The sequence below is a fragment of the Dendrobium catenatum genome, unplaced genomic scaffold, assembly GCF_001605985.2.
Source record: "Dendrobium catenatum unplaced genomic scaffold, ASM160598v2 fragScaff_scaffold_716, whole genome shotgun sequence".
Classification (NCBI taxonomy): Eukaryota; Viridiplantae; Streptophyta; class Magnoliopsida; order Asparagales; family Orchidaceae; genus Dendrobium; species Dendrobium catenatum.
In genome coordinates, this window is record NW_021319178.1 from 7,090,591 (window position 1) to 7,106,208 (window position 15,618).

At 33.2% G+C, this 15,618-nt stretch overlaps 1 protein-coding gene across 1 annotated transcript in view; it reads right to left on the reverse strand.

Annotated features, from left to right (window-relative positions):
- Positions 1-611: 611 nt before the first annotated feature.
- LOC110101378 (protein ESKIMO 1) overlaps positions 612-15,618 on the reverse strand; it is a 19,738-nt gene continuing 4,731 nt past the window's right edge. The window contains exons 5-8 of the mRNA XM_020829251.2: positions 10,251-10,617; positions 7,231-7,689; positions 6,989-7,116; positions 612-1,160 (exon numbers count right to left, since the gene is read on the reverse strand). Coding sequence (XP_020684910.2) covers positions 791-1,160; positions 6,989-7,116; positions 7,231-7,689; positions 10,251-10,617 — 1,324 coding nt within the window. The 3' untranslated portion in view covers positions 612-790. The remainder of the gene's footprint in view (positions 1,161-6,988; positions 7,117-7,230; positions 7,690-10,250; positions 10,618-15,618) is intronic.

Consider the following 15,618-nt stretch of genomic DNA (forward strand, 5'->3'; position numbering starts at 1 on the left):
CTCATTTGTAATCAATTGAAGCAAATAATAGTGGATTCATTCAAACTGGGCTAGGCCTCATGGGTTTTTCTCTTTTTTAGGGGTTTTTCACGTAAAAATCTTGGTGTCTTTTATGAATGTTGCACGTCTCTTTCATCTGTTTGCGTGCCAGATTTTCGTACAAAGTTAAAACGTTAAACTTTATATTTTTCTACCGCCGCGAATACTCCAGGACGTAACAAGATGAATAAGAGAAAATGAACAAATTTATTTCTTAACTCTCTATGAATGATCAAAATGATCTACAATTTAATTAAAAGGTTTTTTTAACCCCTCAACTCTTTATAAAGAATCAAAATAGTCTGATAGTATGATTCCACTTTAAAGAATTTGAAAGATCAAAATAATCATTTAATATAGTTAGGAATCATCTTGATCTCTTAAAAGAATCAAGAGATCATTTTGATCTTTTTCTCAGACGAATAATATAGAAATTATTAAATTAGAAAAGCTACACTAAGTTTTATTATTTATTATTCTTTAAATTACTTGATCATATCATACACAAATACATGAAATTTTCTATTATATTTAAATACTTCAATATTAATTTAATAAAAAAATTTGAAGGCACACATAAATCTCTCATAAAACTAGCTATATACTATTGATCAAGTCCGGATGACCCCCACTAGAGCTCTAGCTTAGGTCCAAAAACTTTACCCATCTGATCAAATCGGAAGCCTCTCCACCGTCGGATTCGCCCAAGCAAAAATCAAAAACAAAAAATTACAGAGAACCAATAATACTTCTAAAGAGTGGAGATCTTCGAGAAGCTTCCAGAAATAATGCGAGCATAGAGGAAATGGTTCCACGTATCCGGGAGGCCCGGTAAGCACCAGTGGATGCAGTCGGCGTAGAGGGCTGGTTCGGCCTGCTGCTTCGGCGTTAGCATCTTCCCTTGTCGGATTGTGTGGACGGAGGTGTGTGCGTCCTTGCGAAGCTCCGATAAGGCTGTGATGTTGACGAGGCCCACCGTCGACCGCATAGAACCGATCGTCTTCGCTGCCGCATAGAATAGCCGCCAATCCGTCCCCACGAGTAGCGGCTGTCTTCGATTAAGCACCGGCATTGTCTCCAGTGCGCACTTGATGCCTTTGGGGTTGTCCCAGTCCTCACTCCTGCAAGGTATTGCTTTACTGATTATAAAATTTTATAAAATAAATGAATATTAAAAATTCTCATAAATCATATGTTATTATTTTATGAATTAAAGAAGAAAAATATAATTAGTTTTGAATTACATTCAATCAAATTTTCATTAAGTTTTCAGAATTTCAAAAATCTTTCAAAATAATTTTGATCCCAAGCTCTCATTTTATATTTATGAAGCATTTGAAAAGATATTTTAAATATGAGTGAAATTAGGAGTATCCTAATTACATAATTTTAAGTCAAAATAAATACAAAAATTAAGATTTCATTTGTGATAGTTTTCTTATTATTTTATAAAATAGCGTTTTAGTACACATGTTTTTTAATAAAAATTTTTGTTCTAAAAAGTTGATTTAGAAAGCAGTAAAAAAGTCGTCCCAAATGAAACCTATAATCATTTCTATTGAGTTTCAAGGTTTTTTCTTTAATTTAAAAAAAAAAAGTATAATGAAGATAGTATGTCATGCTTTATGTTTAATATAAATCTTATTTAATTTTCTTCAGAATGAAAAAAAAAAATGAGAATAAATAAAAATATTCTCTTTTACTGGATTTGATCAAGGATGGTAGGTTTGGGCCTGGCAAATAAAGGGCTGAGTCCACCATACCATCCTTTCGTCAGCAAATAAAATGAAACAATTAAAATAAATTATTCTAAGTTGAAATTAAGTATATACATATGTTAGTACATATAATTAAGAAATTTATTTGATTAGATGAGCTATTGCATGCATATTAGTTTAAAAAGACTAGGGATCATCATGAGTTAAGGTCCATTTGGGATGATGTAGTTTTTTATAAAGATGGTTGTAAAGTTGTTGTGGAGAAAATAGCTTTTTTGAAAGCTACAAGTGAATGTTTTTTTGTTGCACAAAATTCTTGAAAGTAGTGAAAAAATAGTGGTTAAATAAAAGCTATGATTGTGGTCTAAAAAGTAAAGTTATAAGAAAGTTGTTTCAACAAAGCGTTAGTATTTATCTTTATTACCTTTTATATAAAATTGTTTTATTGAATACAAATTCATTCTTGAAAAATTATGAAGAATTTATTGAACAAAATGAATCATACTCAAAATATATATAATAACATAAGAGTGGAGAAAAGTCTCAAAATGTTTATCATAGAAATATTATTGTATAGAGAGTTTGATCCAACCCTTTTGAGCTAAAAAAAGTTACACTAAGAGAGGATTGATGATTTGCTAAAGTAAACCTCGAGATGTCCTCTCATTTTTTAAGTATTATGAGTCATAATGCTCATTTCTCTCTTCTTAAGGTGAAACACTATATAATGTTATTGTTAACTCTCTTGGCTTTCTTGGCTAACTTATATATGATAACATGTCTTATTAAGTAATAATATCATTTGAATCTTCTATAAATTTAGAGCTGAAGGGGTAGAGGTCAAAGTCACATAATTGTACTCCTATTGATGTAACTATTACCTAACTCTAGTAATTTGTTCGACATATTTGATTATTTTATCGCTCTGATAGATTAATTAAGAGTGAAAGTTATTGAAAGAATTCTGATAATATGATGCAGTTTGTAAATTTGATAGCTCCGTTGATGAGTGATTCACATAGAAAGCAACAACTGAGGCCAACAAGACTAAAGAGGATAAGTACTTACAAATATTTCACAAGTTGAAACCCACACTATTCAAGGGAACTGTAGAACCATAGACAACGGAGGACTTGTTAATAAGGATAGAAAAAAATATTTGATAGCATATAATGTTCAAAGAACAGGAAAGTATCACTAACAGTATTTCTATTTGAAGAAGAAGTTGAGAGGCGGCAGATAAGATAGTAATGAGAAAAATTTTTAGGAAGGACGATGAATGTAAAGATTACATGGGCATAATTTGTTACTAATTTTATGTTATAGTTTGTACTCCCACTAGTAACAAGTCATCAGATGCATAAAGCTATCATGGTATTGGAGTAGGGAAATAGGATAATGATGCAATATAAAGATTAGTTTATTATACTTACTAATTATGCACCTCAATTAGTCATTATTATATATGAGAAATATTATACATTCTTGATATGATTAATGGTTGAGTTGAGACACCCACTTATAACATTGAGAATTTAGGAGATTTTCAGAGTTAGTGGAGAGAACTAGATTAGTATAAATTGATTTGGCTATTCCTTATACATACACGATGTGAGTAGAAAGAGAGTAGATGAAGAGGGGGGAAGAGGAGAAAATTGTTAGGATAGAAGTATGTTTGTTAATGTTAGGAGAGGACCCATGATACTAACAAGTATTATGCAGGAGTGCCTCATATGTTATAGGAGACATGCAGGACAATGTTATTTAATCATAGGATAGTGCTTTAGATATGATCAATATGGACACAGGATAATATGAAATGTGTGTAAAGTTAAGAAAGGCTAGCTGAAAATGATTGCCTGATTTAAGTTGGCAAGAGACATGTTACCATGTATAAAAGAGTAATGTACAAAAGGGTGGGCCTGCAGACTTTTATTTAAATAATATTTATAGTGTAATCCTAAGTAATAAGAAAAAGAGAGGTAGAAGAGGGTTGACTAATGTGCATGATATACCGATAGACAGGAAGTGATGACTTCTTATATAAAAAAACATCTAACGTATGATATGTGGTATGAGACTTATTCCTGGTAATATGACTTATATGATTGAGACTGATTCATATACAATTGACTTATAGAATGTGACAGAGAAAACATCATAGGTAGCTAGGTGTCCTATCTTACTTGTATGTGACATGAATATACTTAACAAATTGTATAAGAGATATGATATGAATATGATACATGATATGATCAAAATAAACACATGATATGACTGCTATGATTGATACAAAGACATCTAATACATTTGAATTGATTGATATATATTACATTTATACATGATATAGTACATGATATACTTATTGATACGACATACACCATATATAAATTAGATATAGAACACTTGCTCTATAAGGCATGTATATTAATAAATATGAGATAATATATAAATTGAGGTAAAATGACATAATTTATAGGCATGTATAAATTAATGATAAACCCATTTCATTGCACTTAACATGCGTAGAGGAATGACATAATTTATTGATCCTTTATATGTCTATTGTTCACTGATTAAGAATTACATTGCTTACATTAATTTTCATTGCTCATGTGAGATGGTATTATTCACATATTGACTAATACATGTTTTCACAATTATAGATTCATATTGTTATTAATTGAAGTATTACATATATATTGCTTTATATTACCCTGCATTGATTATAATTGTAGGTTATGATAACCTACTAAGCTTTTAGCTTACTCCATGATTTTTTTGCATGTTTTCATAAAGGGGTTAGGATTTAGTGGAGTGAGATCAATCAGGATTCATGTTTTATTTTATTTTTTATATTTTTTTATTTTATTCTTTATAGTCATGAGTATAAATATATAAAATAATATTTTGATTGAACTCTTGGTTATTATATATGATTTTGTAATAATGAATAGAATTATAAATTGAAAAAAAGAATTTATTGTTACTTCCATTGACTTCTATTTATGCTAATGAGATAAATAGCTTTGGTAGATTAATTATGAGTTAAAAATAGACAATTCTTCTATATTTTGATCTTTGGGTGTTACATAGATGGCGTTCAATTATTGCTATGTGGTAGAGGAGGTAGGGAGCTATGATAAAGGGTTTTATTTAGCATAAAGGAAGTTGCATTTTCAACTAGAAAGTTGAATGGAGATCTTCTTGGTAGAAGAATATGATATGAGAGTCAAGATTGGTTTTTATCAACCTTGTATGCAAAATTGATAACTTTGGATAATGATTAAATGGATGGAACGGAAAGCAATTAAAACAATGAGTTCTTAAGTTTACTAATGTAATGTGATACCTTGTGCCATTTTGGTTCATGGAGTTTGACTTTGTATTTTAAATAATAGAATTATTTTGTGTATTCGCTTATCAATTTTCATTGCACATGACTTTGATGACATATGATATGATCATAATCAATAGAAAGGAATCATTCTCAGATTAATATATGCATTCTCAGTTATGATTTGATTAGAATTACTCCCTCTTGGCATTAATGTACTTCTAGTTAGCTATTATCACTAAAAAACTAGTGTGCCCTTTACTGTGAAAGCTACAACTTTGACCTTATTTTTCTCTAGCATCTCCATACATTTGAAGAAAGTTTTGACAAACTTCAACCAATCCAAACAATCCTCTATGCATAAGCTTGTTAAAATGCGGAATATCAAATTTGAATTTGAAATATTTTGTAAAGTAACGGGATTGATTGACATTTCAAACATACCTCAAATCATCTTAAGCCCACGCCTCTAATTTTTCATCCACCACAGAAACATGATGGCCTTGTCACAAGCCTCATCAAGCTGAGAAATTTGAATCCGATCTATTAGAATCGTCAATGGTACTTCTCCAAGTTGCTCCCAGAAGAATATTTACCTTCGTGGGGAGGCTGAACAGGTTACCTACGGTAGAATAGATCTCTTGTTAAGCTCTTCAAGGAATTTCCAGTAAAGTACCTTGGTATTCCTCTTATATCTGGTAGATGCAAAAAAGCTTTCTTCTGGACAATATCCTTCATCACTTGTAGCTAGCTATCTTAGTCACTAATAGGAAAACCACTTGGTTGTTGTGTTTTGGAGTTCAAGTTTATTAATACAGTGAGTATTTTCCATACATTCAAAAAGAGATTATCGAGTTGGAGCTCGATCATCTCCATAATTACCTACAATGCATGTATGAAAGGATCTATGGTCACATCATAGGGTTCATCTATTCCTACCCCAGCAGATTCTCTAAGATATTATGGTGGTTTATGTATTAGCACCATAGGAAAAATGTCATTTTCTGACAGCCATTTTCGCCACCAAATGAAGAAAATCCGTTGGTAATTTATATTTTCGACATATTTCTTGTAGTGTAGAACAATATAAGCTAAATCAAATGATAGTGGTTCTCTTTTAATGTGGCAAAATGACACTGGGAAAAAACACTAAACTCAAGATAATACTATATAATATCATTCTCCTCTAATATTAGTAGTAGATAATTTAAAGACCTAGCTCCTAGACCCAAAGGTGGAAGAATAAAAAAAAGTGGAGCAAATAGTGATAGACTATGAGTAATTCTAAGTCTTAATCAAGTAAATAAAGAAGAATGTATGTCGCTACCTTATTTGGCAAAAAAAAAAAAAGTTGCATCAAAGATCTCCTAAGTCTCTCTCTCTCTCTCTCTCTCTCTCTCTCTCTCTCTCTCTTAACATAAACAAAAATTTTATTATTACCAATAAAGGAGTACAATATGCGAAGAAATGAAACGAAACAAAAAGCTATAGAAGCTACAAAAGGGTTACAACCCATCGGGCTCAGTAATTAGCAAAGGCTTCCAACTACTCTGAAGCCAGGCACAGACCATCTAGTTTGGATCAAAGAGCAGTAACATACCAAGTAGCCATCCCAACCGAGAAAGAAACTCACCACCAAAGGTTGTCACAAGCCACAGCTACAAAATAGTGAGCTCAAGCCACATCATTGCCCAAAAAACTAAAATGGCCAACTGAAAATAATAAACAAAGCTCTGGTGAAGTGGCAACCACCAAGAGCCAACCAATGCCCAAAATATCTCCTCCACAAGGAAACCCACAACCATAGAGAAATAGCAGCACAAACCCAAATTACGTCCTCCCACATTTACCCCTCCAATGGGAGGAAGCAGCAACAATAGGATGGTCATTCTACAAAGTAAAATCAACCCCAAGTTCATCATCCACGCTAGTCTCCGAAGAGGAATTGGATGAGCATTGAATCCAATCAAGTTTCAACCTAATACTCCCCCCCAAATTGGCACCCACATGAGCAGCCAAAGCCTTAGGAGATAATAAATTAACAGGGACCTCAACAAAATCACAATTTACTTAAACAATAGGCGCAACCGGGGAAATAAAAATAAGAACAACAGTACTAGTAGATCCCTCACTCACCACACCCGAAGGTGTATCCAAGTGAACCCCACCCAAATTACCAGGGGAAGAAACATTAGGGATGCCAGACTCACCCGAATTCTCCACAGCCACACTAGGCACAGTTTTACCAGACAAAAAGCACGAGGCAGACACAATACCCACCTCAGACAACACGAGACAAGAATTAACAGCACAACCAAAATGACCACCAACACTAGCACAAGCCCGAGGGTCCTGAATAGAAGGTAAGACCCCATCCACAACATCCTCAGTAACTTTCACATAAGACACAGCGGCACCAACCTCATCAACAGAAACCAAACTATTCAACGAATTAATATGCAAAGGGGCAGGAGAAATCGACTCTAGAGATCCCAAGTCATGAATAGGTGGTACAAACGATAAGACATCAGAGGACAAAACAATAACAGCATCCTCAAGATTACCAACATCACAACCTAGAACCTGCTCCACATTCTTCGTCACAGAAGGGACAACAACAACATTCTCAACAAATAGGGGGGCTAAATTATGTTGCAAATCTATTTTCATGGCTTATGTTTTGATGATTGACAAACACTATTTCTCTTGGACTGCTTGTTGCTTCTAACATTTCAGGAATCAAAGATCAGACGAACAAGAAGAAGCCAATTCAGAATTGCGTAGGTTTAGGGTTGAGTAAGTCTGTAATTTTGTTTTTCACTTCTTGAGTCTACTTGTAATTGTCAAAGAGACTGATGCTAAGTAACCCTTCACACACACACTTGAGAGACTTAGAATTTCTATTTTTACTCATATCGGCCAGGACGATTTTTTTATCGGCCTGGACGATCAGGCTTAAAATAGAAAGTCTAAATAAGGATTCTTAATTAAGGCAGCCGTCATTAACATATCGGCCAGGACGATCAGCTCAAAACAGAAAGAAGTTGCCGCCATAGACAATTACGGTATACTGTATTTTTAAATTATCGGCTCTAAATTTTTCTGGAATTTTCAAAATTTTTTGAAATTTTTTGAATTAAAAAATGATTTTAAAAAAATTAAAGAAACTAAAATGCCAGATAACTACCGCCGGTGGAGGCGACGAGCGACGGCCAGCCGGCCGGTCGGCCTGTTCTGCCGCCTATGCTTGTCCGGGCTCGATTTTCAGCCCGAACAGTCCAAATCAGACATTTTTGGAGTCCCCGAACACATTTTTTGACGTCCGAGGCTCAATTTTGACACTTTTGGAGCTCAACGGGGCCTCTATGATCAAGTTTGAGCAAGATTTTAACTTTTGGAACACAATTTTTTATGATTCGGCCAATGTATAATATTAGAATAAGTATTTTCAGACTTCTGGACCTTCAACGTCTAAAAATAGGGGGGGCCAAAGCAAGAAGAAGAGGAGAAGAATGAGAAGAAAATAGAAGAAGGATAGGAGGGAAAAAACTCCTCCTCGACCACTGTCGGAATTCTGCCTGACTTCCACGGGACTCCAAAATTCTGACCGACCTCCAAGGGATGCCGGAATTCCGTCCGACCTCCAAGTGACGCCGGTGTTTTACCTGAATACCATCTAGCGTCGGAGTCCTACCCGGCTGCCGACTAACGTCGGACTTCTATCCGATGCCGGACCTTCACTCGTCGTCAGATTTCTACCCGACGTCGGACTTCTGCCCGTTATCAAACTTCTGTTGGACATCTATCCGATACTAGATTTTTGTCCATTGCAGGAGTTCTACCTGACGCCGTTCTTCTAACATCCGTCGTCAAACGACAGTTCTTCCGAATTTCATCTCCAGAAAACGGTCTTTATGACATCCGTCGCCCACCGACTATGGTTCTCCTAACTTACATCAACCACCGACTACAGTCCTTCTGACCTCCATTGCCCGACGACTATGGTCCTGCTGACTTACGTCGTCCACCACCGACTACGGTCTTTCCGACATCCGTCGCCAGCCGACTACGATTCTCCTGACTTATGTCGCCCATCAACTTCAATTTTTCCGACCTTCGTCTCCTGCTGACTACGGTCCTCATGACTTACGTCGCCCACCTACTATAGTCCTTCCGACCTCCGTCGCCAGACAGCGGTCTTTATGACCTCAGTCGCCCGTAGACTACGATTCTGCTGACCTCCATCACCAGAATATGGTCCTTCTGATAAAACGAACATGTCAATAGTGATTATTTGTATTCCCACCATGTAATGTATTCTATAAGATGTACATCAAGCTAAAGTCTTCCCCCAAAGAAGGGCCTCATTTGTAATCAATTGAAGCAAATAATAGTGGATTCATTCAAACTGGGCTAGGCCTCATGGGTTTTTCTCTTTTTTAGGGGTTTTTCACGTAAAAATCTTGGTGTCTTTTATGAATGTTGCACGTCTCTTTCATCTGTTTGCGTGCCAGATTTTCGTACAAAGTTAAAACGTTAAACTTTATATTTTTCTACCGCCGCGAATACTCCAGGACGTAACAAGATGAATAAGAGAAAATGAACAAATTTATTTCTTAACTCTCTATGAATGATCAAAATGATCTACAATTTAATTAAAAGGTTTTTTTAACCCCTCAACTCTTTATAAAGAATCAAAATAGTCTGATAGTATGATTCCACTTTAAAGAATTTGAAAGATCAAAATAATCATTTAATATAGTTAGGAATCATCTTGATCTCTTAAAAGAATCAAGAGATCATTTTGATCTTTTTCTCAGACGAATAATATAGAAATTATTAAATTAGAAAAGCTACACTAAGTTTTATTATTTATTATTCTTTAAATTACTTGATCATATCATACACAAATACATGAAATTTTCTATTATATTTAAATACTTCAATATTAATTTAATAAAAAAATTTGAAGGCACACATAAATCTCTCATAAAACTAGCTATATACTATTGATCAAGTCCGGATGACCCCCACTAGAGCTCTAGCTTAGGTCCAAAAACTTTACCCATCTGATCAAATCGGAAGCCTCTCCACCGTCGGATTCGCCCAAGCAAAAATCAAAAACAAAAAATTACAGAGAACCAATAATACTTCTAAAGAGTGGAGATCTTCGAGAAGCTTCCAGAAATAATGCGAGCATAGAGGAAATGGTTCCACGTATCCGGGAGGCCCGGTAAGCACCAGTGGATGCAGTCGGCGTAGAGGGCTGGTTCGGCCTGCTGCTTCGGCGTTAGCATCTTCCCTTGTCGGATTGTGTGGACGGAGGTGTGTGCGTCCTTGCGAAGCTCCGATAAGGCTGTGATGTTGACGAGGCCCACCGCCGACCGCATAGAACCGATCGTCTTCGCTGCCGCATAGAACAGCCGCCAATCCGTCCCCACGAATAGCGGCTGTCTTCGATTAAGCACCGGCATTGTCTCCAGTGCGCACTTGATGCCTTTGGGGTTGTCCCAGTCCTCACTCCTGCAAGGCTTTTGCTTTACTGATTTAACTCACCAATCATCAAGTTAATGAAAATTATGAAAATAAAATTTTATAAAATAAATTAATATTAAAAATTCTCATTAATCATATGTTATTAATTTATGAACTAAAGAAGATAATTATAATTAGTTTTGAATTACATTGAATCAAATTTTCATTAAGATATCATAATCTCAAAAATCTTTCAAAATAATTTTGATCCCAATGCTCTCATTTTATATTTATGAAGCATTTGAAAAGATATTAAAAAAATGAGTGAAGTTAGGAGTATCCTAATTACATTAATTTTAACACAAAATAAATACAAAATTTAAACAAAGGCTTCGTTTGGGACAGCTTTCTTATTATTTTGTAAAGTAATTTTTTAGTACATTTTTTTTTAAAAAAGATTTTTGTGCTAAAAAATTGATTTATAAAACAGTAAAAATGTCATCCCGAATGAAGCCTAAAATCATATGAAGCCTAAAATCATTTCTATTGTGTTTCAAGGTTTTTTCTTTAGTTTACAAAACAAGAATGAAGATAGTATATCAAGCATTATGTTTAATATGAATTTTATTTTCTTGGGCATGGAAAAAAATTATTAAGAAATGAGTATAAATAAAAATATTCTCTTTTACTGGATTTGATCAAGGATGGTAGGTTTGGGCCTGGCAAATAAAGGGCTGAGTCCACCTTACCATCCTTTCTTAAATCTCCTCAGTAAATAACATGAAAACAATTAAAATAAATAATTCTAACATAAAATTAAGTATATGCACATGTTAGTACATATAACATTAAGAAATTTATTTAATTAGATGAGCTATTACATATTAGTGTAAAAAGACTAGGGATTGTCTTGAGTTAAGGTCCGTTATGGATGGTATAGCTTTTTATAAAGATGATTGTAAAGTTATTATAGAGAAGATAGCTTTTTTGAAAGTACAATTAAAAGTAATTTCATAGCACAAAAAATTCATGAAAACAGTGAAAAAATAGTAGTTAAATAAAAATTATGATTGCGATCTGAAAAGCAAAGCTATAAGAAAGTTGTCCAAATGAAGCCTTAGTATTTATCTTTATTACCCTTTATATAAAATTGTTTTATTGAATATTAATTCATTCTTGAAAGTTATGAAGAATTTGTTAAACAAAATGAATCATTCTCAAAATATAATAACATTAGAGAGGAGATAAGTTTCAAAATGTTTATCCGAGAAATATTGTACAGAGAATTTGATCCAACTCTTTTGAGCTAAAAAAAGTGATACTAAGAGAGGAGTGCAGCTGGTTTGCTAAAGCAGACCTAGAGATGTCCTCTCATTTTTTAAAGTATTATGAGTCATAATGCTCATTTCTCTCTTCTTAAGGTGAAACACTATATAATGTTATTGATAACTCGGCTTCTTGGCTTTCTTGGCTTTCTTGGCTAACTTATCTATGATAGCATGTCTTATTCAGTGAACTCGAGAATATCATTTGAATCTCCCATAAATTTAGAGCTGAAGGGGGTAGAGGTCAAAGTCACATGATTATACTCCTATTGAAGTAACTATTAACTAACTCTAGTAATTCGTCTGACATATTTGACTATGTTATAACTCTGATAGATTAATTAAGAGTTTAAAATAAATAATTCTTCTAAATTTTCATCTTGGGGTATTACAATTGATATCAGAGTGAAAGTTCTTGAAAGAATTAGATTGTAACCAGAATTATAAGCATTTATTGCGAGGAACATAAATATGTAGCAACAAGATTTTGATTTATTTTTAATGTTCATAGCATGCATATGTATGATTGAATTATAACTTGATAGAAAAGAGAAATATATTGAGTATAATTGATCCATCTGAAGTACCAAATGTTCAGAGTATGGTAGCCCTATTGAGTTCTGACAGTATGATGCAGTTTATAAATTTGATATCTCAGTTGATGAGTGATTCATAGGGAAAGCAAAAACTGAGGCCAAGGAGACTAAAGAGGATAAGTACTTATAAATATTTTAAAAGTTGAAACCCATACTACTCAAGAGAACTGCAGAACCACAAACAACTGAGGACTAGTTACTAAGGATAGAAAAAATATTTTATAACTTATAATGCTCAAATAACATGAAAGTATCACTATAAGTATTTCTATTGGAGGAGAAGCTGAGAGGGGGTGGATAAGATAACAATGAAAAACTTCTAAGGAAGGATGACTGAAGAGATTACTTGGGGCATAATTTGTTATTATTTTTAGGTTCTAGTTTGTACCCCCACCAGCAACAAGACATCATATGCATGAAACTATCATGATATTAGAGTAGGGAAATAGGATAGTGATGAAATATGCATGAAGATGAGTTACTATACTGACTAGTTATGCACCCTAATTAGTCAGCATTGTATAGGAGAAATATATATTAAAGATTGTTGATAGGATTAATGATTAAGTTGAGACACTCAATTATACCATTGAGAATTTAGGAGTTTTTTAGAGTTAGTGGATTGAATTGGATTAGTATAAAATGATTTGGCTATTCCTTATGCATACATGATATGTATAGAAAGAGAGTAGATGAAAAGTTGGAAAGAGGAGAAAATAGTGAGAAGAGAAGTATGTTTGTTAATGTTAGGAGAGAACCCATGATACTAACAAGTAGTATATAGGAGTGCCCCATATGTTATAGGAGACATGTAGGACAATGTTATTTGATCATAGGATAGTGCTTTAGATATAATCGATATAAAGACATGGGATGATGGATAACTTGTATAAAGAATTTAGAGAGAGATCTGGATATAGGATGGATCAATGCAGGCAAGTATATGTATGGATAGAAGATTATAGGATCTAGAATGTACATTGAAGATTCTTTGAGCAAGAATGATGTTAGAAATGTGAGTGTGAGACAGAGGCAGCCCGCACATTTAGTGATGATAACACTCGTACAACCTAAAGTATATAACTTGAGTTAGTGGGATGTGAGAGATGATCCGAAAAGGTCCACTAACAAAGTTCTCTATTTTGAATGTTATTTCTTATGATTGAAATGTATTATATAATATGTTAAATAATTGATTGACATACACACATATGTGAATGAATGAGTATATATTTTGATTAGTGATTATTGATTATGTTATATTTGTTAGTAAAACATTTAGGAAATTGACGAGGACGATATTTTTCTATGGTCAGTAGATTGCAATAATCTCAAATTAATTTTTCATAATTTCTTGAAAATTTGGTTGGTTGAGCACTATAGTGCTGGTTAGACTGTGTCATGGCATTATGCTTTCCAATTTTCTAAAATTTGAGGGAGTGTTATGGCACTAAGTTTATAGCACTTTGGCACTAAGTCTGGATATCGCTATGGTACTGAGTCTAGAGTGTTGTGGTACTAGGTTTGAAAATTATTTTTTTAAAAAAATAAAAATATATAAAATAATTATCTAAAACCCTCACTACCTCTCTTAGGCTTTTCATTTCATTTTGGCTAGGAAAGAGAAGAGAGAGCAAGATGAATAAAAGAAGAAAGAGGATGAAAGATGAGAGAAAATGTAGGTAGGGTTTAGGCCAATAATATTTGTTGCTCAAATTGGGAAAAGTGTTCTGGTCTTATTAAATAACCTTAACCCTACCTCTGTATTCAATGATTTTATATTTACCTATTAACCTCCCTCCTGAAATTGATAAAAATATAATATTTCTTATTTTAATGATTTTTCATCCAATGTCATTTGATATGTGATAGATAATATTACCCTAAATATTTTGAATGGTTAATGTTAGAATTTTATTAGAAATTTTTTTTATATGTCATTTTAATTAAAATGAGTAGTATAATATTGAGTATAAAATAATTAAGAGTTAGCATACCCTTTGGACATAAAATACATAATATGCATATATTTACTATTTATTTAATCAAATATGCATTTTTGATATATTACAGACATACTGATGAATATATTAATAATTACATTGGGTGCATAATAATATTTGTTATCATGATTTATGTGATATGAAATATGTGTAAAGTTAAGAAAGGCTAGTTGAAAATGATTAACTAATTCAAGTTTTCTAGAGACATATTATCCTATTCAGAAGGATGGGCCGAAAGTCTTTTATTTAAATAAGATTTATAGTGTAATCCTACGTGATATGAAAAAGGGAGGTAAAAGAGGGTTGATTGATGTGACATGATATACTGATAGATGAGAAGTGATAACTTGTTACATGAAGATCACCTAACTTTTGATATGTGATATGAGACTTATTCCTGGCAATATGACTTATATGATTGCAACTGATTCATGTAGAGTTGACCTACGTAATGTTACAAAAAAATACCACAGGTAGCTATGTGTCCTATCTTGTTTGTATATGACATGAGCATACATAATAATTTGTTTAAGTGATATGATATAATATGATATGAATATAATACATGATATGACTGCTAAGATTGATGCAGACATCTAATACATATGAATTACATGATATACATTACATTTATACATTATATAGTACATGATATACATATTGATACAACGTACACCATATATGTGATGCCCCAAGATCTAACTTGGAAAGAATGTCAATCAATTTCCCAAACAATTTATCAGAGTTATCTAAAACCATTGAATTAAGCAGTCTATCAAACATCTATAAAATTTAAAACATCAATATAAAAGTCGATTCATATCTCAAAAGTCATATACAAAACTCAGGAACTATACTACAATTACCAATTCTGAAATCTATCCTGAGTACAAAAGAATCACTATCAATCAAAAGACAAAAACCTGAAGATCTGGATCAATTCCTATCTTCTGCTCCCTTGCCCTGACCTGAAAATATCAACCACATATAATGAGCTTTACAAAGCCCAGCAGGTCACCTAATACCTATAACTAAAATCAAAGCACGGCGATGCTATCAATATGCATGTCAGTCAATTAATCAATCAAATCATATCAGTCAATGAATCTGTGCAATACGGAAATC